The sequence below is a fragment of the Oreochromis niloticus genome, linkage group LG7, assembly GCF_001858045.2.
Source record: "Oreochromis niloticus isolate F11D_XX linkage group LG7, O_niloticus_UMD_NMBU, whole genome shotgun sequence".
Classification (NCBI taxonomy): Eukaryota; Metazoa; Chordata; class Actinopteri; order Cichliformes; family Cichlidae; genus Oreochromis; species Oreochromis niloticus.
In genome coordinates, this window is record NC_031972.2 from 61,308,824 (window position 1) to 61,334,946 (window position 26,123).

At 40.0% G+C, this 26,123-nt stretch overlaps 2 protein-coding genes across 2 annotated transcripts; one reads left to right on the forward strand and one right to left on the reverse strand.

Moving 5' to 3' along the window:
- On the forward strand, window positions 1–9,937 carry ttc38 (tetratricopeptide repeat domain 38). The gene is made up of 14 exons (XM_003447063.4): window positions 1–156; window positions 639–716; window positions 851–932; window positions 1,794–1,965; window positions 3,068–3,241; window positions 3,909–3,984; window positions 4,313–4,432; window positions 4,575–4,634; window positions 4,856–4,894; window positions 6,517–6,598; window positions 7,022–7,187; window positions 8,391–8,550; window positions 8,981–9,054; window positions 9,425–9,937. The coding sequence occupies exons 1-14, from the start codon at window positions 127–129 to the stop codon at window positions 9,510–9,512; spliced, it is 1,401 nt and encodes a 466-aa protein (XP_003447111.1). The 5' UTR covers window positions 1–126; the 3' UTR covers window positions 9,513–9,937.
- Window positions 9,746–26,106, reverse strand: tspan33b (tetraspanin 33b). The gene is made up of 8 exons (XM_003447122.5): window positions 22,640–26,106; window positions 18,929–18,986; window positions 18,378–18,505; window positions 18,149–18,223; window positions 15,498–15,593; window positions 15,025–15,153; window positions 13,034–13,195; window positions 9,746–11,436 (listed from the first exon to the last, which is right to left on the reverse strand). The coding sequence occupies exons 1-8, from the start codon at window positions 22,733–22,735 to the stop codon at window positions 11,368–11,370; spliced, it is 813 nt and encodes a 270-aa protein (XP_003447170.1). The 5' UTR covers window positions 22,736–26,106; the 3' UTR covers window positions 9,746–11,367.
- Between the last annotated feature and the right edge of the window lie 17 nt (window positions 26,107–26,123).

Below are 26,123 nucleotides of genomic sequence, written 5' to 3' on the forward strand. Positions count from 1 at the left end.
GCGGGGAGGAAAAAACTTCCGGCCTGTTTTTCTTTTTTCGGTATTTTTTTTTTTTTCTTTAATTTGACCGAGAGGTTGACGCACCAGCAGTTTTTTCGAATAGGTGGAGAAGCTGAAACTTTAGAAATGATTTCTTCAAGCTTCAGGGACTGCCAGGTCAGTGACTCGGAGAGCGACAACGGAGAGAGAAAGAAACTTTAAAGAAGGATGAAACATGAAGAAAAGAAAGCGACACTTGCTCTTTATTTGTTGCAATAACTAAGTGGCAGTAAGGATTGGGAAACAGTAGTTTGCAAATAATGAGATATATGGATAAAAAGCGAAAAAAAGACCGCTGGGATAAAACTGTTAGTTTACAGAAAAATATTCGTGCAGAGGCATAAAGCAGGCAAAACCCGATAACGTGCAATGCTGATAAGTTACATGTCCAATATTGATAACAGTGTCTGGAACTTTTACAATAACAAGTATATTAACTTTAGCTCTGGGTAACACTGAAATGAAATTTGCTGCCTTTACTCGATGAATCTTTAACCTCTTCCTCTGAAAGTTGCAACGCAGCATGTTTGTCATACAAACGGCTTACACACTGACACGCAGCATTCACGTCTACAACATTGTGTTCCTGTTCCTTGCAGGCATGGAGCGCGGAGGGGCTTATATTGTCCACCAGCAGTAATGAGGCTTGTAAAATGTATGACGCCGTACTCACGCAGGTAGGGTAGGGTTTTCGCGTGTTAAGTATATACTTAACACGCGAAAACACCTGTTCCGCATGCACACGCAGTTTGCACACCGTGGGTGTTTGAGACTGTTTGTTTAAGGTCTAAATTGTGTTTTAACCCCCCAGTATGTGAAATGGAGGAACGATGACAGCTTGGGAGGAATTGAAGGATGCGTTTCTGCTGTCCAAGCAGCTGACCCAAATTTTGGTAATGATCTATGGCGTTAACTATTTGTTATTTTATACAAGTTCTGATAAATATGGGAGTTCTTTCTTAGGGCTTCTGGCTAGAAGGCAGGACAACAACAAAATAAGACCAAAGAAACCCTGAGAGGTCTGATTAGTTTATATGCTGCCAGGAAAAACAATTAAATGTGGCCACTACTCTTTAAATAAACATGTCAGAGGTCAGTCACTTCAGATTATTTCAGTGTTAGGTGTAGCTGGGAAGCTTGTCAGTTTGAGCTCTGATCAAGCATTTAGTTGTTGTTCATGCAAATGAATCTACCCTCCTTTGTGCAAGTTCAACACTTATTGATTCTCCTCAGAACTTGCAAGCTGCTTTTTAGTTTAGCTGCTGTAAACACACAAATTGATTATCCAAATGTCTGGTTACATAAGAGAAACAATTTGAGGTCTTCCAAGTTTAACATTGCTGACAATACTAAATAAATGATAAACAAAAGGTGTATGCAGTCTGGATAAATTAATAATAAGTACAATTATTTTTGCTGGCGTCCTTGTTCAAACTCAGTCTTGGACAAAAAAGGAAGCATTGAGTTGACATGTTTATTAATTTTGTGGACACCATAGACACCCTTTAAAATGCTGGGTGCTTGCACTCATTCATATCGGGGGCACACAGTCAAGATAAACACCTCTTAATTTTCATCTCATGTTGCAAATAAACAGAAATAGGACCAAGAAGCTCCTTTAGGGCGACCTTTGTAATATTTTACTTGAGTCCAAAGGCAAAACTTTACAAGTGCATGTGATTCTTTCCCCATGAGAACTGCAGCAGTGGAAAGGTCCAGAAAGAAAAGACAACTGTTATTTGTTTTTCCTGTAGTTATGGGGCATGTGATAAGTACAGGCATGGAGCTAGTGGCAACAACAAGCTCCACCAGGCTGGATGAGCGTCTGTCAAGTGCTGTGAGGAGGACGGTGGAACTTGCCAACAGCCAGGACATCACTTCCAGAGAGAGACTCCATGTCAAAGCCATGGAGCTCTTCTCACACGGGTAAGGTCCAGAACCAGATCGCCACAGCAGGAGACGCCAAAGCAGCCCGTACTTCATTGAAACCTGTATCAGTCAGCAAACCCAGTTGTTCTCTGGGTTCTAGGGGAGGAGATAGCTCAGTAAGTAAAGTGTTCTCCCAAGTATCGTAAGGTCAGGGGTTCAAATCCACCGAACAGCTAACCTGAGGTACCCCTAAGCAAGGTACCGTCCCTACACACTGCTCCCTGGGCGCTGGATTGGCTGCCCACTGCTTCGATGAGTGAATGGCTTAAATGCAGAGAGGAATTTCCCTACAGGGGATTTATAAAGTGTCAGAAATGTTCAAAGTGGTTGTGAATTCACAGGAGACTGATTGAAAATGTTTGTGATTGTTATTTCTGCAATAACAAAACATAACAACAAATTTAAAATCAAAAATCTGAATAATTGACAGCACATAAACGCTTATTTTTTAAAAGCATACAATTTGCTTAGTTTTAGCATCCCTTATCCAAGAGCCCTGCACACTGCAAAAGGTTATGTGCACAAAACTGGTTTAATCAAAATTATTTTAAGGGTTAATTATTTAATAGTAACAAAATATTTCTGTTATAAATCTGTACAAAATCCTGATATAATGACTTTAAAATGAAGTAACTTAATCATTCTCAGAGAGTTGTATGCTAAGAGAGACTTTTACATATTTAATCTTATCTGTCACTGGGGTCTGTAGTTGAAGTCGGAGTAGAAATGAGTTTCATTGAGCCAGAAGAAATAGGTGTGTTTTGTTTTTTTTTTTTGTTTTATCAGGTGATATTCATTCCCTAAGTTATTCTCCTGGCCTCATGTGATGCGCTCTCTTACTACAGATTGTCTGTCGTATTGTGTGCCAAGCTCACAGTCTAGCAAGTAATATTTGAATTTTATATTCATTGTCTTATTTCCCCAGGGTATAGTCAGCTATACTGTAATATCGAGGAGCCATTTTGGCTCTCACTATTGTCTTTGCGATACTTTTCAGGTCCCTCTAATCTGCTCACAAAGCATATTGACATTTGTGATTCTCCAGGTGCCCATCAACGTTCCCTGAACTCGCTCTTTTTTTCCTCTTTTTGTCTTGTAGAAATTTTCCAAAAGCCTGTGAGGTATGGGAAGATATTCTGCTAGACCACCCAACTGATATGTTGGCCCTCAAGTTTGCACATGATACTTATTTCTACATGGGAGCCCAAATGCCAATGAGGGACTCTGTGGCCAGGGTGCTTCCCCACTGGAAACCACACATGCCTTTGTCCAGGTGCAAAAGACAGCTTAATGTAACCAGAGATGCTTGTTTTTGTTTGTTTGTTTAACAATCTAAACATTGAAGCCATGCATTGGGACAGTATGGATGCATAAGCCTGCAAAACATACAGCATCTAAGCCAGGGGTCTCCAACTCCAGGCCTCGAGGGCCGGTGTCCTGCAGGTTTTAGATATAACCGTGGGTCAACACACCTGAGTCACATGATTAGTTCGTTACCAGGCATCTGGAGAACTTCAGGACATTTTGAGGAGGTCATTTAGCCATTTGAATCAGCTGTGTTGGACCAAGGACACATCTAAAACCTGCAGGACACCGGCCCTCGAGGCCTGGGTTTGGAGACCCCTGATCTAAGCTATTGAGGCTTGTTTACAGTAAGTAGTTGTGCAGTGCTTGGTATTTTAGTGTTTAAAGTGTGCATGTATGCTTTCAAACTGTTAGGATGTTCCTTCACTCTGCCAGAGTAGCTTTGCATGATTCACAGTTTATATAATGTAATTATTTCCATTCCACTGTGCATTGGTGCAGCTTGTTTGTTAATTCACTGTCTCAAACAAACCATATTAGATCTGGGTTTTTTGTATTTATTTGTTTACTTTGCTGTGTGTGTGTGTGTGTGTGTGTGTGTGTGTGTGTGTGTGTGTGTGTATACCTGCTCTCAGCTACCTAAAAGGACTATATTCCTTTGGTCTCCTGGAAACTCGTTTCTATGACCAGGCTGAGAAAGTAGCCATGGAGGTGAGATTTTCTTCTCTGCTATAAGCCCTTATTCATGCTGTTGCCATTATTGTAGCAGGGTGTTTTGGACACTGGGTGCCTTTTCTGATTTCGTTAGTTCAACTCGGCAAGTAATTTGCTGTCAAAGACCTACAGGAATAAACAGCAGACCCTTCAAAACTCAGCATGTAATGCATACAAAGTATGATATGAGGGTCACTGGAAAAGATTGGGGAACATGTTGAGTGTTTAGAATGTAATTATTTTGGATTGGTCATTTTAGATCTAGTTACTTATCATCGCGTTCATCACGTCTTCTTGCTTCAAACCGGTAAACTCTCTTGTGAAGGGGCTTGCTCTAACTCCCGATGATGCTTGGTCAGTCCACTCTGTAGCCCATGTTTGTGAGATGAAGGCAGAGTTGGACAAAGGCTTGAAGTTCATGGAAAGTAGAGAGAAAGACTGGGAGGTACGACGACTTTGTTTATTCTTTTCTGTTTTTGATTAATTGCATGTAAGTAATCTGTTAGAGTTCCATAGACGACTGAATTATATTACATATCAAAACAGCCCCGGGAAAAGTATTTGAAATCTGTAATGTTTAATTCCAGGTATCTGACATGCTGGCCAGTCATAACTATTGGCACTGGGCTCTATATTTCATCGAGAAGGTAAAGATGATAATGGCTTTTTCAGTCAAGCAGAAAGCTGGCAGTCACAGTGTTTGTGGAGAATGTATTTATGATATTGTCTCCCATAGGTAATTTGAAGTCTGGGGTTGATTATATTGTAAGATTAATTTGTGTTTGCATCTGGGCAACTCAATTTATCTGCGTTGCCTATCTCTCAGTGCTCAAGTTATTCAAATTTGTCTTTCTCACCTCCTCCACAGAGGCAACACGAAGCTGCTCTGCAAATATACGACACTCAGGTTGGTTTCTGTTGAAAGTTTGCATCAAAACTTTAATACTATAACTGTCTGAGTACATACACTTAGTAATTTACGGAGTCACGCATACACCACTACACAAGGGACGCAGACTAATGCAGTTTGATGTGCTTGTTGTGAGTCAAGAAGGTAAGCGTGAACAAAAATGAAAGTCAAATCCATATTCATATGTCAGAGCCAAGGAACCACCCACACTCGTTTCAGTGTCAACAGCCAAAGCGGATTATTTTTTGTGATACTCCAAAAATAGGAGAGACAATTTGAAAGTACATCTCTTTGATGTCCTGCACCTTTAGAATAATACTTCCCAGCTAAAAGTTTGAACGCAAAAGAAATTCTTACATCACTTTAGCTGAAATTCACATCAGCAAAGTTCAGCAAAACATGCATCTCGTTTTTTTCTTTTTTTTTTACTTTATTTCTCTAAACTGTACACAACGTGGTCAGACGTTCTGTACAGTCATCATGGACACCAATGTCATGGTAATTTTTGGCTGACTTTCTTTGAAGTGTTAGGTGGATTCACCTCTGATGATTTAAAAACAAGAATTTGGCTCAAAAGTTTGATTTTAGTTTAGAGGTTTTTTTAGTTTCTAATCCATCAAAGGTCAGAATCATACATACAGGCTCAAATATTTAAATACACTCACTTAAGTCTTTTAATAAGTGATACTGAAGGTTGTACATTGTCTGGTACTTTGACAGGGTGAAGATCTGATAATTGATGGTTTCTCTTTACATGTATGAATATTATTTGCTCGACAGTACTCATTGAATTGATCAATACTCAGAACAATGGCAAAGATTTACACCAGTTGGAAAGGTCTCTCTGAGCTAATTCTAAACAACTGGAAATTCTAAGATCATCAAACTTCAAACTATTGTACATAAGTAAAAGTTATTCAGGTATGTCCCAGCTTCGCTACGATCTGGAAGAAGACCCAAACTGTCAAAAATCCTGCCATGAACAGGAAGCTGTTGGAACACCAGGCTGAGCGTCCACAGTGAAGCATCGCCATGAACCGAGAAAAAAAGCCCCGGCTCCAAAATTCAAGCACAACTGAACTGAACCCACATAGACAAGCCAAATGCCTTGTGGAGAAAAGTTTTATGGTCAGATAAGACAAAGATTCAGCTGTTGGACCACAATGAGAAGAGGAATGTTTGGAGAAGTAAAGGTAAGAACACGCTGCCAGCTGTCAGTCAAGGTGATGGTAGCATCAAGCTCTGGGGCTGTTTTCCTGCTGGTGGTACTGGTGGTAGTGGAGGACCACCTCCAACTTCTTCAAATTCACCTTAAATCATCAGCTAGACAGCTGAAACTTGGATACAAATGGGTCAGTGATCCTAAACACGCATCCAAACTGGTTTCTTAAGGGACATTTAACCAAATATTAGTTATATACTGTATATGTATGTATGTGGCCCAGTTCTTGTTTTTTAAAGTCAGTAAAGATGTTTGCTCTACAATTAGTCGACCCTGGAAAAAGAACAAAGAGCAAAATGACCATGACATTCATGTCCGTGACGAGTGCATGTAAACTTGTGTGTGTCCTTTGGTGCTTAGGATGAATAGTGATGACAGTGTGTTGTGTTCAACTAAGGTCTTCAGACGTTGTAAGGCCTCAGGAGCCATGTTGGACATTGTAGATGCTTGTTCATTACTTTACAGATTGGAAATGGACGGTAAGATATAGAACAAACTGCATGCTAAAAATACATCTTAGAAGACACTCATCACACTCTGATTAAAATTCAGGAGTAATGCATTTTTTTTGTGCTCATAGAATATGTTTAAAATGATGCCAGCTGGCGTGGTGAAAATGCTGCAGCGTTTCCTAATGTGTTACTAATGGGCTGATGGGCAACTGGAACAAATAATTTAAGATAATTTAAGACAGTATGGTGTTGAGTGAAACTGCTAATGAGGTGAGATAATCTCAGTTGCCATACTTCATTAATTTGAACCTCAAAAGTGCTTTGTTGGAAATTAAGGTAATTAACAGAACCTCTGACCACATTTTTTTCCTTCTGTTTTAGAGAGAAACTTACAGCTGACTATGCAGCCTTCAAGACGTATGAGCGTGTTTGTGTTTCTGCATGTTTCAGGAGTGTGTGTGAAGGAGCGTTGGCAGGAGCTGCTCCAAGTAACTCGGCCTCACACTGACGATCACGTGACCTTGTTTAATGACCTCCACTTCCTTATGGTGTCGCTGGGAGCTAAAGAGAGCGGGACTAGCCGGCGTCTGCTGGAGGGCCTTCAGGAATTGGCAAAGTAAGTTTCGTGCCATTTCTTCTCTTCACTGCACACCTCAACACTCTGTCAGGCTTACATAAGAACAACACAAGCCTTATGTAAAATGGAGACAGAGACAAGACTGAGCGTAGGATGTGAGATAGAGTGTGGATACAGTCAGGAGAGGGTCTTCCCTCTGTAGCAGATGCCTCTGAGGAATTCTGTGGTTATAATGGCCTGCGCTCTTCATTTTGTCGAGCCTACAAACCACAGAACAGCTCACATTTAAAACCAGTCCTTAAAGCTGTCATGCTTTCACTATTACTTAAGACGTGTTGGATTTCTTTGAAAGTGAGTTAAGGAAGAAAATGTAATTTTCTCCCCATCGCAGCTTTGCTTTGAGTGTATTAGACGAGCTGCATGCATGTTCAAACGCTGCATGCATCAATTACATCTAGCATATTACTTTTATTACCTGGGTTTTTGGAGGATTGCATAGTTTAAACTAATCCATATATTTCCATATGGTAATTACACAGTCAGAGGCAGTCACTCAGAGTATTTGCTAATCTGAGAAAGCTTAAGGACAGTGAAGTGAATCCTTCTCAGATGTCTTTGCAGCTTTCCCTCTAGATTGGCTGCTGCAGGGAGGAGACTGGGCTGCAGAAGTTTGGATAAGTGCAATGGCAGCACTCCCCCCCCCCCCCCCCCCCCCCCAAGACGAACCTAAGAGAGTCATTCTCTGAAGTTATTTCAGATGGACAAACACTTCTCAAAGCTTGTAATGCACTTACAGTAACGTAACAAGTGTTTAAACTCACATAATATTAGATTCACTTCACTGGTCTCGCTTCTGTTCAGTTCGTCTCCATTTGTGTGAGGAGGGCAGATTTAGACACAAATATGCTATCACACATGGAGAGACTGTCACAAGAGAAACTACCACAAAAGATAAAGGAGAGGGAAACATTCATGTGTCTTTACAATTCAGCAGAAAATGTTTGCAGAAATAAACTTACTAGCCACAGAGTGTCTTTTTCCAGAATGTGTCTTTTATGTTTGCTTAAATTCTCTGAAAGTAAATGAAATTAAAATACTTTTTGCAAGACAAACCAGATGCCTGGATTTCTAGATACCTTCTTTGAGATGCAGCATTAACAGTTTTTAACTTGTTACTCTGTATCTTTGGCTCCTTATATGAGAACAGTTGTTTCTTTTTTAAACCATGCCTTTCTTGCACAGGGAGCCAGGAGACAATCAGCAGCATCAGCTGGCCGGGACTGTAGGGATACCAATGTGCCAGGCTATGCTGGAGTACAACCAGGGTAACTACAGTCAAGCTGTGGAGCTGCTATACCCTTTACGGTATCGCATGGTAGACATAGGTGGCAGTGATGCACAGGTAAGTGTCAAAGAATTTATTAACTGTTAAAGAAAATCAATTCAAACTGCAGCTCTCTTACTGAACTGCTGAGAATGTTTAAGCCTCGAGGCTTTACTATCTTTGGATGTCATTGCTCATACTTTGTGTTTTCTTGAGCAAAACTGAAATCCTTGATGCTGTAAAAACGGGTCAGAGGTTAGGAGTGTTGTGCATAAAAGCTGCAGTCTTTCTATCTATGAACATACCAGATAGTGTGAAAATGTGGAGTGCAGTGCACCAGTGTATGAATAATGAACTCTTGTATGTTATTTTTGTTCTGAGAACTGTTCTCTGAGGCGTCACAGTTTACATAAAATGTAACATACAGTCTAACACAAAACGCAGAATATCTTTTTAGAACTGAAAGAGGTTTGTGTCTAATAATGTGTTTGTGTATTGTTGTTTTCAGAGGGATCTGTTTAATCAGCTGCTTATTCATGCTGCGATGAAATCGGAGAATAAGCACCACCAGAAACTGGGAAGGTGAGGAACAGCAGGGATTTCAGGCTTCATGCTTTTCTTTTTTTTTCTTTTTTTTTTCCAATATCAGTGTGTTTTTGCATGAGAACATGCTGGAAGATTGTGTAAGGGGAAATAAAACCCATCTTTCAGTCATTGAAACACTGAAATTCCAACATAGTTTTGTTGGGATTGCTGTCCACTCTGATTTTCTTTAACTGCTTTCCATCTGCATGCAGAGCACGCGCTGCTTTCATGCTCCTATTATGTAACTGACATTCCATGTCTGTACACCATGTTATACTTTCATTATTGATCAGCTTAGCCTCTCAGCCTGTAGTCTCTTTGAATCTGTGTTCATGTCTTTGCACTGTCTTGTGCTGAATTTCCCCAGATGTCTTCTGGTAGAGCGCGATGCCATGAGGCCAAACTCCCCTCTGACCCATCGTCTGATGCAGAAAGCTCTTGCACTTCATGATTAGAGGTGCACAAAGCAGTACCCATACAAAAAAACATTGTGGGTTTAAAAGACTTAACGATCAAGAGCTTGGAATGTTAAGACAGTGGAAACCTTTCATACAAATCTCATTGCAGAACTAAGTCCTTTCTTACTATGTACTCCAAGTATTCAATAATGAATACACAGTTGTAAGCTGAATTTTGACATGAAAAAATATGTAAAATGTAATTATTCAAATTTCTGCAATATTATTCATTCCAAAAATTGTTAATTTTTCTCTCATATTTCCATTTTTCTAATGAGAGCTTTTATTACTTATATTACATGACAGTGGTGGCGCTGTGCACTGAAGCTAGAACTAGACTGCAAACGATGTTAACAATGCTGTTTTAAATGAGCCTTCTCTCACTTTCTGTATGTAAACAAATAAACTAACATTTGCTTTTATAAATATTGTATATTGATTGTTTAGGTTATCAGGGCTTCAAATGATGATTATCATTACTACCAGTGGATCTTGACTTGTGATGCTCAGCAATAAACAAAACCCACAACCCTGTTTAGCTGCTTTAATGCTGTGGTATGTTTATAAACAGTCTTAAGTCCTTTAATTTATTTAGTTACTGTACAGCAGCAGCTTGGTATGGTTTTGAAATTGCTTTTCCATTGTTGTAAAAAGATTTCCACTGGGCCAAATTGAGTAGCAGCTGTTGAACTGGTGCTACAAGGCTAAACCCCGACTGAAAGGTGGGAATGTGGTGATAACACTGCTGAAATATATAAAAATTTGAGATTTGGAGAAAGGAAAAATGTTTTGTCGGGAAAAATAGCATTGTGAAATGTAAAATATCTAGAATGTTATATTGAAATTGATGATGTAACATTTCAATATAACATTCTAGATATTTAAATAAACGTAACATTTATTTCTCTGATTAGACTTTAAAAATAACTGATTTAATACTGAACACTTTGATGCTCTATAACATTATTATTATTATTATTATTATTATTGACCTGTCTCAAGGTTATGATGTAATATTAACAACAGCCTGACAATGTCTGATAAATGGTGTTGAAGGGATAACCTACAAAAACCAATCTTTGGACTTTGAACAACATAAATTCCTCCCAGTTGTGACTTATGAAACACTTGAAGTGTGTGGCGGTGCGCCGTAAAAACAGCTACGAGCACACTGCTTTAGCCACATTCTGCTCTCTGTCTGTCGTGGATGTGAAGAGAGCTGAAAGGTCTGTGTCTGTTTGACCAACACAGGGTTGCAGAACAGATGGCCCACAGTGGAGAGTATGTACAGTGCATATCGGCTGCATTCGCACAAAATCCAGTATGACACCTTCTCGCCGGGTTGCGTGGAGGTGTGGCTACGCCTACGTTGACTTTAGAATCAGAATCCCAGTCAGAAAATCATGATTTGTTTGATTTACTACTTCACTCTTTCTTTCCGGTTAGCTGAGTGAGGGAGGAGAGGCAGTGTGTGAATGTTGTTTAGACCTTTAAAACGCGACACATAATAACTTATGTGAGCTGATTTTTCTTGATAAACAGTAACATAAAATAATAAATGCACATGTTTTAACTCAATTCTATAAGCAAACTTTTCACATTTAACGAGATGAAATCTTGACATCAATGTTCAAACCGGTTAATAATATATACACTTGGCATATAATTGACTATTATAAATAATACATTAAAGTGCATCACACTTGTATACCTGTAGGCAACCACATGTTAAGAATATCACATGCCCGGATATTGCAGTAGTAGCTGTAGAAAAGATGTCCTTGAACATGTCAGAGAAGCGGAGTACTGCAAGTTCCTTTCTTTCGTTTTCTTCCCCTTTGTCGTAGCACTCTCACAGCACTGAGGTAATCTCATCTTGAATCTGAGAGATCAGGATCTGGGACAGCACAATTCCTGCAATCTAGAGGACAGCAGCAGCCACTTTAGATTACAGAAGAGACTCTGTAACTGTACGTTCTGTACCGAGCATCTCAAGGTCCCTTAGCAGGGTGCTGCAATGTGGTGCTGGGAAGAAATGTTCCCAAATTAGTTAAGACTGACTCAAACGAGTCACTTAAAATAATTGCATACTCACATTTGCACGCACCTGTCAAGCCGATCACAAGGTGTTCTTACAGAGAGAAACCAAACCATTGGGTTGCAAACACAGCTTTTAAACAGCAGTCAATAATTAATACTTTGGCTTGTTATGCAGACAAAGTAAGTGTCAGTAAGTGTTTTGAGAGGATATGCAAGACTTAAAAGAGAACTTCATCAGATTTACGGCACATCAAAGCATTAGAAAACTAATGCAATTGCACTGCCGGGCCTTGTGGGTAATTTGTGCTTCTCTTCAGATTCACTGCAGAGCCTAGCGTACAGATGAGAATGAGAGAAATCAGTCTAAACATCCTGTGCTAAAGTTACACCTTCTGCTAGATTCCCATTTAATATTAGCTGAAACATTTTAATAAGTTAACAGAGTAATTATTTAGAGGCAGCTCGTTATAAGTGCTAATTTGATTTCATGCTTTGCCTAATGTGTATTGAATGGTTTTATTTAGTTATCAAGGCATGTTTTTAGCATCATTGGTGGAGGGGCAAAACAAATAAAACCATCCCCGTAAAACATCCCGTCAGCATTTTGTAATTTAGGTGGTCTTAGGTGTAAATACATTTCTTTGACCCATTTTTCAGGCTGTAGATGGGAAATTTTGGCAGGTAAGTAGTATAAAGAACTGCCATTGCAATAGAAGGCGTCAGCATAGACACTTGGTACATATTTATGGGACAACATGGGAGGGATTTAGAAGAGGAAGAAGAGCGTCAAGAGGAGGGCTGTCTATTCTCAAATTCTGGCATTTCAGATTCTCTAGATTTCCGTCTACTGCAGCTGAAATGCTGGGGGGTCGTGGTGCATTGCACAGTGAGAATCAGGGAGTCGTCAGTATCTCTTAGACATATTACATTATCACACACACCCCTCTACCTCTGTTGCACATTAACCTGTACTCAGTCTAGGATAGTGTAATAAATGAATAATGTGCAGTTAAAATTTCATTGTCCCAATGTGCCTAGTTATTGCTGTCTAGGTAGAGCACACCATTCCAAATCCCTTGAATCACAGTGGCCTCACATTAACCCTACTCCTTATTGGTTTCCTTTAGAATCCAATTTTTATTCCTTTTTTTTTTTTACAAGGACGATATTGAACTTGTAAAAGAAGATTGTGGGAAGCTCTCAGTTTGAGATTTGTATGAGAGTATAAAGCCTGCATGGCTCTGATTGCTGAAGTCGAGCTTGGACTGTTTTCGCAGCCACATCCAAAAACGCCAGTTTGAAGTTTGCCTTTGAGGGAGCGTCTCCAGTCAATATGTTGATTGCTACACACTGAATCCAGCAAACTTTCATTAATAGCTATATTGGCTTGTTTGTGTGTAGTCTTATTCAAGATGAAACTAGTCCTCTTGGCAAGTTACTAGTCCTGTGTTGCCTAATTACTGCACAGTCTGGGTTACCTGAGGCAAGGCCAGACCCAAGGCGAGAGCTCCCACCAGCAGCAGATGAGACTCGATCCACATCACTGCTTTGTCCGCACAGCCTACTGGGTAGATCGACTTGTTTGCCTCCATGAAGTTCTGCGTTTGAACTCCAAAACCGCACATAGTGTTGATCACTGCCTGTAGGCCAGATGAACAAAAGCAAAGACAGACAAAACACTGAGTACATGATACTTACGTTGATAAGCACATAAACCTAAAGCACACTAAATACTCAGATGTTGCTTTCATGCTGCTGGTTTCACTTTGCTTGTTTTTACTTTGAATTGAAAGTAAATTGAAAATAATGAAAGAGTGATGTTTGTTGAGAGGAAAGAAAATAATGTGAGCAGTACAAGCAAACCCACTGGCTCTGAGAAGAAAAGCTACCTAATCCCTGAGGTAACCATGCAGTTGCACCATGCAGTTACAGGGTACTACCAGCAGGTTGCAGCACAGCAACAGCTCTCAAACTGTTTAATTAATAGTGTTTTAGTTGTTTTTAATGTTATTTTATTTTTACCCCATGTTGTAAAATGTTGCTCTGATCTGTTTTCAGAGTTGCATGATGTTTAATCAATAGTGTGATGGATGTTTTTTCCTTAGTGGTGGTTTTCAAGCTGTGCTGCTGCGTCTGTACAGAGATTTTTTGCGTGTATTTATGAATCCAAAGTTTGTGCTCATGCAGACATTTACATATATGCTGTTTGTATGACAGCATGGATCCTCATGCACGTGCAGATAGCTGTAGTGTTGAAAGAAGACTTTGATTTTGAATTATCTGTACAAATTTGCTGTAAGGTTGATCATATCAGAATATGTTAAACATGTTTTTTTTCTTCTTTAAGATGGACATCGCCTGGCAGTGCCATGTGACTCATTCAGGTACTCAACCAATCAATTTGCAGATTCCTTTGAAGAGAGAAACTGGTTGGCCATTGTGAGACCAGTTCTGTGCATGGCAGCTAATCCCAAAGGAAAGGAAGGTAATACCAAAACAAGCAGATGCAGATGTCTTCCTGCCACCTCCCGACAGAGAGCCTCTTTAGTTTGGACACACTTACGTACATGTCAAAATAACGCAGCTGTCACAGTCAGGCAGTCCTGGCTATAATTCAGCATCCACAGACCATTAGCTAAAGTATCGGGTATATTTTATAGATGATTTCAAATTTTCTTTGGGTCTCTCTTAATACCAGCTTGTCAGTGGAAAGCGTCTTGGATCCTCATCATCAGCTGACAGAGTCTCACTTCTGTTGGATAAGACAGTCTGATGTCTTAACAGAGAAGCCTCACTTCTAATGAAATGTAACTGTCTGGAGACTCCAGGGACCTATAGAAGTCCTCCAAGTTTAGCTGCCATACTTTGTCTCCCTTTGAATACCTGCCACATACATATCTTGCATTCAGAGGGAGATGTGTGGAGGTGAATGTGAAATACACACGACTGTCTTGTTTTTGTATAAGCGCACACTTGTGTCGACTCGGCTGGATAGCTTTACGTGTGTTATCCTTTATTGCTACAGTCGATTCTACTCACCAAGCACCTGCATAAGACTCTGCTGAATTCAAGTTTCAAGGTACAAGAATTTTTGTTTAGTAACTTTAAATTTTCAGCAGTTTTATTTCTTTATTTTCACCGTTAATAAAGTGCTAAGAGCCTGTTTCATCATCATACAGCTGCTTGTTCGGTTCTGTTCATGTCATTATCTTTTTGCCTTTCTTGTTGCTGTTTATCATAAATGTGAAGGACGTGTGATTTGTCAGTTGCTTAATCAAGTGAATTCGGCATGACAGAGAAGATTTAACACACTGAACAAATTTGAAATGCTGACTGAAATTGTGAGGTCAGCAAGATTAATAATACATGATCTTAAGATTATGAAGGTTTGTGTTAAGGTTTCTATTAAGCCACAATGTTAGTTTGTACATGTTGTGTATGTTAAGAGGCTAAACAGAGAAAAACTGACCTCCCCAGGAACAGGAGTACAGCAGGAATAAGGCACACCACAGCGCTCAGAGCTGGGGTTGTCATGTGTACAATTAAAGTAGAGGTTCCAAGACCAATCAGTGTAGTTGTTCCATCCACAACACTTGAACTAGGGGAAAAAAGAAAAATGAAGAGTGAAAAGTGAAATCGGGTATATATCTAGAAACATAGTGTTGGTCTGTACTGGGCATCCTGCCAGTCAGGGCTTCTCCCGTGGGAAAACCCAAACTCATAAATGTGCCAGTATGTGCAGATGGAAGAGCAGTTTCACATGAGGTGACCCACAGAGAACAGGAACTGTAAGTTGCATGCAGCCTCCTGTGGAAACCCTCGCTAAGGCAAAAAACAAACAAAACAAACTGTGGTTTCTTGCTTTAGTCTCAGATGCATCCAATAAACGATCTGTGATCAGTTTGAAGACTTCAGACTAAAGGAAATGGCCAATGAGAGCACCTCTTTTTGAATGTAATCCATCAGGTTCTGCAGATCCAGGTCATCCCTGTAGTGCACAATTGCTTTCTTTACAAACTTTCCCAAAGCATCCCGTGCCTAAGAGAGAGGAAAAGGCTGATTGAATACACAGAATAACGGCTTTAACATCAACATTTGCATGTTTTACTATAAACTAACTACAGATGTCTTTGTTACTTAAGGTGCTCGTTGACATGATTAATCTCTCAGTTACTTCCTTGGGTGCATTTTGGAGGATTGTAAAGTACCTTTTTGTGAACCCTCTTTTGAACAGATGCTGTGGAAATCCCCACAAAGCTTGAAATGATGATGTCTAGGATCATTTCAAATCCAAGCTAAAACTGTTTCTGGGGAGCTGTCAGACACCTATTCATAGTTAATCAGGTGGCTTTGCTGTAGATTTGATCTACTCTTTATGGCGATTTTTCACCATTTTCATAAACGGTATTCATGTTCAATCTTTTTTTTTCATAAAAGGCCACCTCAGTTTTTTTCTAAAAAACAAACAAATACAAATATATGGGTTTGGAGGCAACATAACATCATCCTGTTTACATCGTATAAGCGTCCCACGGGATGCACGTAACCCAGGCGGCAGCAGAGCAGAAAGTACAGCATACATAATGATAATAATAAAACCATTTGTGAGAACTATACATGAAATGCATACCAAACACAAAGAACATATGCAGGTTCTACACTATAGTAGATAATTACTTGAACTTAGCCATTTGTTATTATAATGTGTCGATTTTCATCAGCTCCTCTCGAGCTGAATAAACAAAACCTAGATGATATATGAATACATTATTTGACTGAGTTATCAGTAACGAGCATTTGAAACTGAACGAGGCTGATTCAGACGGTGAAATTTTGTCCTGCTTGTCCATTAACTTTCATTGTCTGTAACATTATTTTCATTTTCAGAGTATTAATGAGGGCTTGCATTGTTAATATTTGTCTTTGCTATTCTTCCACCCTTTAAGATGCTGAGAACAAAGAGGGCCATGGTTATACAGGCTGAGTTCAGATGTAATATATGCTAATAGGAGCACTGTATGATAATGAGCCACTGAACTTTAAAATTTCATTAAAACGAACTTCTCTGAATGCTTTGCTAAAGGCTTTGTGAATTGTTCGCATTACAAACTACGTTAGAACAGGTTATGTTGATAAATACTGTGAGCACTGTCAAAATAGCCCAAAATGTTATCCTGAAGTAGTTTTGTTAAATTGTGTTAGGATTTTTACAATGTTCCTTACGCTCACCCTGTGCCATCCCCTGTTTCTGTGTTTCCATGTGGTACAGTTTGCTCGTGGGCTTTGGAGGCTACCGTCATAGTGTGTCATTAGCGGCAAAGTCTCCTTCAAGGGATCTGTTGAAATGGAACATTTGGTTCCACTTTGAAGTGCCGAAGCATTTGAATCATTTAGCGAGGAAGGATGCTGGGAGGGTTGTTAAACTGCTCTGTTTAGCAGCAGGCAGTCTGAGTGCTGACAGAGAACACAAGGGAGAGGAGAGGTATCATCAGGCACCAGGAACCCCGCCACTGATGACAGCGAGTGCTGCCACTGCTGGCTGTTGTGTTTTTTTAATCTCCGTGGAGCCCTAATGGGATGTTAGTGAAGGGGATAAGTGGAGGGGGATCCTTCTCATCCCTGTAGTCTCCAAACCAATCACTTGGGTCATATAAGTATAAGATATAGGCTGAGATATAGTACTGTAGTACATATGTACATTCATGCAGCCACAGCGTAGATCACCTATGGTCACAAAAACAGACATTTTTAATGTATTTACCCCTGGAACTTATTATTAATGTGTAATGAAAAAAATCTTTAAGGATTTTTTAAAATTTTTTCTAATTTTACCAATTACAGAGGCAGGAGACAGGCTGCGAATGAGACTATTTAGTCAGGTTGACTTAATTCTGAAATCAATAAAAGCTGTGGTCTGTGGGAATAACTGCAAAACAAACGCATCAATGCAAAGACCAAACATGTCAGCGAGCTCAATAAAACTTTGAAATCCAGCGGACAAAGGTACTGATACTGCTACCGACACCATTATTTATTTATATACATATAGAGACATAGTACGTTAAAGTTTGTGAGTTTGCCAGGAAGCATACTCTTGCTTCTTGCTATTGTCCCTGTGTTGCTGTTATTGGCACTAGCATTTAAAACTTTGCCGCAATAAACCCAAATAGTTTTTATAACCAGTCACTTCAAATCACATTGTAATACAGAGAGAAAGGGAAGTTCTCCCGTATTTTCTGTCAGTCTACAGAACAAGCCCGAGACATTTGGAGGATTTATAGAGAGTGACACAAACACTGATTCTCACTGGAAGCTGGCGTATATGCCTTTCTGTTTCCTGTGTATGCTGCTCAGCACAGACATTAACAAGACATTTCCCCTGTGGGCTAAGCTGGCCCATCTGTGGGATCAGATGTCTGCCTTATTAAGTTGTATATACCGCAGTTTACAAATGTACAGAATGTCCAAAAGCCAGGAAATGACACCATAAATCAATAGTGCTCATTGTTATCACTGGAGCCTGAATGTGGCCTTAAATGGCCCCATAGAAAAACTCAGCCAGTGCACAGAACTGTCTGTAAAGATTCAGATACCTGATCAGAGTAAAAGAAGCCCAGAATCGCTATGGCCAGCTGGGTGAGGAAGACCAGTGTGAGGCTGAAGGAGAACTAGGGAATAAAGACAAAAATATTAAAGGGCTGTGACTAAGATCATCTTAAAGGACAGATTAGTTGTTACACGTAAGATGTGAGACTTGGCTTTGGATTAGATGGGAGCAAAACACAGTGCCAGTATTTGTAATGTGTCTGTTAGGTCTATTACTGTCTTGAGGAGGCGAATGTTCTCTCTGAGAGCTCCAATACAGCCACAGAAAGTGATGAAGAACATGACCACCCCCACCACAATTAGGATGACAGCCGGGTCGATCAGGAACGTGTCCCTCACCGTGTCTGGCAGAAAGACGGGAAAACAGCCTCTGTTTATTTCTAACCCCGATTCCTGATTTTTATTTAAATAATTCCATCATGTACCTTGTTTCACTATCTTTGCATCATCCCTTCCTAAGCTAGCTGCCTTCATACTCTACAATCATTAATGATCTATTGTGGGTTGTGCACAATGAACACAGGTTAATCTTTTTGGGTGTCTCTCAACTATATATCTCATAGTAACTACAAAATTAAAGACACCAGGTAAAAATAAGGCTAAAGCCTGACACACATTTGCTCAGTGCCAGGAAAGCTTAACAGTTTACAATCCCAAGCAGGGTGCCACCTCATTCCTGCACCTCTTTTATGAGGGACAGTTTATCGCTGGTCTTTAATTCACTTTGAAGTTCAAGAGGTGTGAGCGAAAAGTGTCTTCTTGTGTACCTGTGGCCTTCTGGACTTTAGCATACACACCAATTGCAACAATCAACAGGGAGAAAACCTGGAAAAAAAGGGAGATGATTTTATTATTACCAGCAATTTTTATTTATTTTTTACCAGCAAAGAGAGCAAGTAATTCTCCTCTATCGCTTTTGATGTCTGTCCTTCATATTCTGCTTGGGAAATTCAACATCAGATACTTCTAAACTGGTAATTCATTAGCAATAGCAAAGCCCAGAAAATGCAGTGGATTTGTAATTTATCCAGGTTGAGTCTTTATTTGTTTGAAAAGTTGTTGAAAGGAAACATGTTCCTTCCAAGGTGCCGACTCTGTCTTGAACAGACTTTTGTTTGCAGGACAGGTGTGATTAGATTAGTGATGATAGGCTTTTTCCTCGGGTGCTGAGTAGGCAGAGCGCCCGTTGCCATGGTAACTGCATCGCTAGTTTATGTGTTGGCGATAAACAGACAGATGGATATCAACAGGGAAAAAAAATAATAACATATGGACCTCGGTTTAATGTGGAACCTCGCAACAGAAATCAGACTCAGTCCACCTGTGACTGCGATGGAAATCCTCCAGAACTGAAAACTGCTCTCTCCAGTTTTTATCATGATTTATAGAAGTGCGAGGAGAACTCGACCTTGGTTAGAGAATTGTTTTTGTTATCCACCCTAACTTCACTAAGTTCTTGACTGTGATGGGCGTGTGCATGCGCTTGTTTTTAACAGTGTTACCTGAACATGTGTTGTGAACTGCTGAAGAGGTGAGTTCACCCAAATAGAATCGATGTATTAAAGGAGCCAAGTGAGTGGAAAACAGGTGGAATTAACGCTTCCCATTGATTGCATTGTCAACATTAATTTCCCTTCTCTCTGTGATTGCTTTTCTCACCTTGAATAACAATCTGTGTGGTCTTGGCTTCCATTTCCAGCCTCCGAATTCACAGACATTCTCTTGATTACTAATTTGTGCGTGTCTGCTTTTGTGTATAAAGGATGCATTTTGTTCAGCCTTTACAAACACAGATTTGTTTCTGTCTCAGAAGCCTGTATTGGATCTCTAGAGGTTGCAAAGAACCATTGTCCGCCGTGTAATTTTCCTTGAAAGAGGTATAATTTTTCCTTGGCCAGCCTTCATGCCAAACCAGTTTTTGTGCTCTGGAGATGTAAATTATTGCATGACAGGATATGGTACTACTTTTTGAATCAATAATCTACCTTGACAAGAGAAAAGCTGCCAAAACACGAAACATGGATAGCACCTATTTTCTTTGGAAGTACCATTGAAAGTACATTTTTAAGGGGTATTTTCTGTCGTGTAGGAGTGTGCGCACCTGCAGCTCCTTTTGTCAGTTTTCCACTGACTGTGCCTTTTTGTGAATGAGGGTGGCATTTGCAACAGGAGACACACTTACACAGTGAATGTATTCCAGCTCTGTTTTTCAGGCTTTTCAAAGGGATGAATCAGACTTCTCCCAGAGGATTTTGTGTGGAGGTGAAAGCCAGCTCAACTGAGCCACGGGGACGTGGGGACAAAGGCCTGATGGATTAGGGCTGCAGTGTTCGCTCCTGAGCCCATGTCTGATAAACAAAGTCAACACGGGCTGGGGTGTGAGGCTGCTGCGGGTGCAGTTATTGCTGATTGGCTCTAAACACAGTAGGAGCACAGTACAGTGTTTGCCCCCCTGCTGTTTTTCTGGAGGATTGGATGAACAGGGATATAATGGAGGTGTAGGGAGTTAGCAGCGTTAGAGATGTGATCTGTGTGCTCAACTTGTAATGTGGTGGGAAAGTAAGTGAGCCAAACAGCTCTATTTTAATAGTGTGTGTTTTTGTGCGAAAGCAACTGCTCATGGAGGACGCGGTGCTTTAATGGCTGCTTCAGTGTATCTGCTGTACCTTTCTGTCATTTCCCAGTTGTCTTGTTGTCTTTTTGTTACACTAACAGCCACAGTAGAGGAGCTTGTATAATTTAAGACTTGCACAAAACGCATAATGATTATGTCATATCAGGAGTGCGTGTATGCCTGACATCTGTTAGAAAATAAGTGATTTAGGGCACCTGTCCTTGAATACAGGAGACATGGGAAGGTGTGATGGTGTGAGCGACTTTGACAGGGGCTAAATTGTGACTGGGTCAGATCATCTCCTGTGCTAGTGAGCAAAACAAATATAAGCATCCTTTAACATTAGCGTGCTCACACATTTATGCAGTTGATCATTTATTTTAATTATGTATCCACTATACTGCCTGAAATGTAACAGTTTATCTACCATTAAGAATATCGTTCAAATATTTCAATCAATTTATTTTCTGTTTCACCAACACATCGAGCACATCAACGACTCGTCGAAAGAACCTGGAACAACATCTAAAGAACTGCAGGCCTCACCTGTCTCAGCTAAAGTCAGTGCTCATGATTCAACAATAAGAAAGAAACTGATGTCGAAAATGGCATCAATGGGAGAGTTACAAGGCGAAAACACTGCTGACCAAAAAGAACACACAGAGGCTCGTCTCAAATTTGCCAAAAAAACCAAACAGTAACATTTTGATGATCCCAAAGACTTTTGGGAAAATATGCTGTAGACTGACAAGATAAAAGTTAAAATTTGTGGAATGTTTGGCATAAAACTAACACAACATTTCATACAAATAGTAATGTGATAGTCTGGGGGCCTGTAAATGACCAGCTATCAGCTCATGCCCTGAAGTTTAAGGACACTTGGGCAATCCAGCAGGACAATGATCCAAACACACCGCGAGTACACCTCTGAATGGCTCAAAAAAGCAAAACAAACTGAAGGTTTCGAGTGGCCTATTCAAAGTCCAGACTCAAATCAGGTTGAGATACTTTGGCGTGACCTTCAACAAGACCATTCATGCTTGAAAACACTCCAATGAGACTTAATTAAAACTATTCTGCAAACAAGAGTGGGCCAGAATTTTTCCACAGCGATGCTGTGGAAAAAAGACTGAATACCAGTCATCACAAACACTTGATTGCAGTTCTTGCTGCCAAGAGTGACACAACCAGTTATTAGGTTGAGGGGGGCAATGACTTTTTCACACAGCACCAGGTAGGCTTGGATAGCTTTTCTTTTCCCCCCTTGATAAACGAAAGCATCATTTACAAAACTGCATTTATTTAGACAATCTTTGCAATATTCAAATTTGTTACAAGAGCTGAAATTTATAAATGAGACAAATATGCAAAAAAAAAAAACAAGAAACCAGGAAGGGCAAATACTTTTTCACAGCACTGTAACTGTGGACTCATCATGCTGTGAAATGATGTAGCATTTATTACATTCAGAAACAGCTTCCAAGTAGAATTCATTTACAGAGTACTAGTGTGCTTACATGGTGTTTTATGGTTTAGTATGAGTCAGTACTCGATTTATCTGTTACGAATGCATTGCTGCAGTGATGTATACAGGCAATCAAAGTTCTCATATGTAACTGTACTAAACGTGAAATAGGTAGCAGCATGGAGGCTGGGTGCTCCTGCTGTTTTTAACTCCAGATAATAGCTGAATTTCATTTCTCCATTTATTATTTATATACTTTTTCTTTTTTGGTTTTTCTTTGTAGCAGATCTGTCTTCTTTGAAAGCTCTCTGATTGCTGGTGATTTGTATTCTCCAAAATATTTCAAGTATATTGTCTGCCGGGACGGCACAACACCTTTATCGTTGCAACTCTACTCACCCAAAATAAGAAGCTGAAGAAGAAGAGAAAGTATCTGATCCATGGGTTGACAAAGGAGAATGTCTCAGCTCGGTCCAGATTCAGTTTCCTGTCCATTATTTATTGAGGTGTAAAGCTACAGCGAGTTTCACTTGTAAACAGTCCCCAGTTCCTGCCCCACCCAGCAGATCTGCAGGCGCCATGTGAATCTGTGAGAAGCGGGTGGCTGGCAGGCTGTGCTGGTGTCAGGGTGGCTTAAAAAAAAGGGGGCATGGATTTGTGACGCCGCCTCACCGTGCTGGTAAGACCCAGAACTGTCCATGTAGGCTGACGGGTCAGATTGCACAAAAAATATCTCTAGCTGACTGCAGCTGAATGGCCTACAAGCTGCTGTTAGTTTACCCCTGTGCATTCTGTCTCCTCTCGCCATTATGTCAAAGGGCCTAGATTCCACATCGCACAAGCGCACTGCACTCGTCTTTTAGTATTAATGTTTATTGCTTGTGAAAGTTTCGTTTTCTAGTCTGCAGATTACAGATTCAAGGACAGACTTACTGTTCCAGTGAATAAAGCAGAATGATGGTTGACAGAGGCTGGACAATGACATTTAATGTAATGAACATCTAATGTAGTTACATGACATTACCTTTTGCTGTGATGTCTCCAGTGTGCTTTAGATTGAATCTGCCAAACTTTGAGTAAATAACATTTAAACCAATAAAGAAGGAAAAAAGAAAAAAGAAAAAGCCAAGCCACTAAGTCTGTGAAGAGATATAGATTGAAAGACTAAAGCTGATTATTGACTGGTGATGACGGATCATCTGTCAGAATGTCCTGAAGCATTATCTGAGGATGTGGCACAAAAACGTGATCACAAAGTTAATGTATTACATCATCACTGGCTAACTGATTTTCATAATTCATAAATGTAGTTTGAACTGTCCTTGGCAGTGTGCTGTATGTGAATATTTGATCACAGACTTGTTAATTATCATTACATCTGACATCTCCTGTGGAGTGACAGAAGGACACCAGATCCCTCAGTAACTCGGTGACTTGCCAGAGACTCATATTTAATGAGTTTCATCTTTTTTTTTTTAGATTGAATACAAATGAGATTTTAGTTGAACAGAACCTTAATTGGGAGGCGCTGCACTCTGTAATTATGCAACATTTTTACTTTACCTTTGGTAATGTTAATGGAATCTATGGATTCCAACTGGGATGATATGAAAAGAGAGCTGATACAGCTGGATGATACCATAGTGATGTCCTTAACTGTGCAGATACCTCGACCTTTGTTTGAAGACAGAAATTAGTGATTGGCTCCAATCAATATATTAGAGTTTTTGCTAATATGGTACTATGCTCTGAAAATTGTGTCATGAATGATCAGATTTTTTTTTTTATGTGACTACACCCACCATACACTTACACCTCATTAGCAATGGCACCAGGCGTAGTGGAGTTGGCTCGGTTTGTCCCCAGTATACCTTTTTTGCTTTCTTCTGGCATTTCATCTGGGTTGGAATTTTCTCCAGGACCCGGGTCAGACTGACTACTTTTTATTTCAAATATTTATGTATTGCTATTATGCGCTGCTTGATCTCACAGCATCACTATTATGTAATTTCTTCTTCGTCTTCTTCTGTTTTACTGCCAGTTGGCAACCCATTTAATGTAATCGATAGATAATGTAATCGTTCTGCCCATTACTCACACCGATCGCCTGGAGTACTAATCAGGTGGAACCAGGTAATCTTCCACGGCACACTTGGTCATTTCTCGCGGCACAGTGGTTGGGAAACACTGGGCTAGATTGATGTCATGTAGTTCATGCCAAATTCGGACATTCCCATCCAGACTAATTAAAACCAGGCAACTTTTTTCTGTTGCCCAGTTTGGGTGAACCCATGTGACCCTCAGCTTGACTTGAATTGCAACCAGTGTGGTCTTCTGTTGATGTAGTCCATCTGCTCGAAGGGTTTATGTGTTGTGCCCTTCAGAGATGATCTTCTGCATAGCCTGTTTGTAACAGGTTATTTGACTTCCTGTTACCTTCCTCTTAGCTTGAAGTAGTCTAGCTATGCTCACTGGATATTTTCTCTTTCTCAGACCATTCTTTGCAAACCCTGAAGTTGGTTGTGTGGGAAAATCCCACAAGATCAGCGGTTTCTGAAATACTCAGACAAACCGTCTCAAAACCAGAGTCACTTAAATCACCTTTCTTCCCCATTTTAATTCACGGTTTGAACTTGACATGTTAGAGTATTTATCTGTAACATAATGGTCAATAAAAACCAATGTTTATATTTTGTAATTTTTACACCAATTTTTACACTAGTTTTGCTTTATTTGTAATCCTAAAAAATAGTCTGTAATGCTAAAACCTAGCTGAGCAAAGCTGAGCAAAGCTAGCCAGTTGCTGGCTATGGCTTCGTATTTATAGCACAGATAGAAAGTGGCGTCCTCCTCCTTCCATGAACTCAGACAAAATACAGCGATTTGACCAATTTTGCCTTATTAATGGAATTTCTGTCATTATAATAATAAAATGGAACTTTTAGCCAAGACATTCATAACCAGCAACAGTCAAAATTTGCGACCTACCCAATCAAGGTGTTTTCTTCTTATTGGTACTATTTTGTTCAGTGTAGAAAATAACTAGATATCACAGCTGTATTCTTCTTTGCAGCATCCCTGTTGCTTCCACTTTCTGACTTAAAAGCGCACAAACACAGGAAATGGGACTATCTGAAGAGCACTATAAGGTCAAGCCCTTACATTATTGTAGAAAGCAACAAAACAAATCCCCTATTGAGCACCGGTGGAGAAGACAAACTCTCTTGTAACTGCAAGAAACCTCTAACAGTACCATACTTAGGCTGGGTGGCAATCCGTTTGGCTGAGAGGAAAGAGGGAAAGATACATATTCTGAGCACTTGCTGGCTGCTTTTCTGTTATTGCATCCCAAAATATACCCCATACTGGTGGTCGCATATTGTGTGGTTGTGGAGGTCAGATCATATGATACAACACTCATGACTCTGCTTCATGGCAAAATACCAATTAGATAACCCGGAGCTGACCTATTGAAAAACAATATGGTCCAGGTATGGGGAAACGATGAGCTGGCATGCTGCTAATGCTCAGGTAGCCAAGCTGGCTGTGTTGTGTTGAACTCTGAATAAAACAACCAACATAATTGCATAGTTTTGACATCTTTAGATGGTTGAAAAACCTTTAAATGAGAGCATGTGTCTAAAATTCCACCTGCTACTGCAGATCTATTAAACACAGTGGAGGTTTAAAAGAACAAATAACAGGAAGCAACAGTAACCCTGCAGCAGTGTGAGCCATGCTGTTTTTGCATGTGATGTTTAAAAGATGACAAGCATACCCCGGGAAACAAGACCATGTGAGAACAAGTAGTACCAGAAACAACCTGCAGATCACCTCCACTGCAGGTTAACAAGTTCAGCAGTCCTGTGTGGGGACAAAGTAA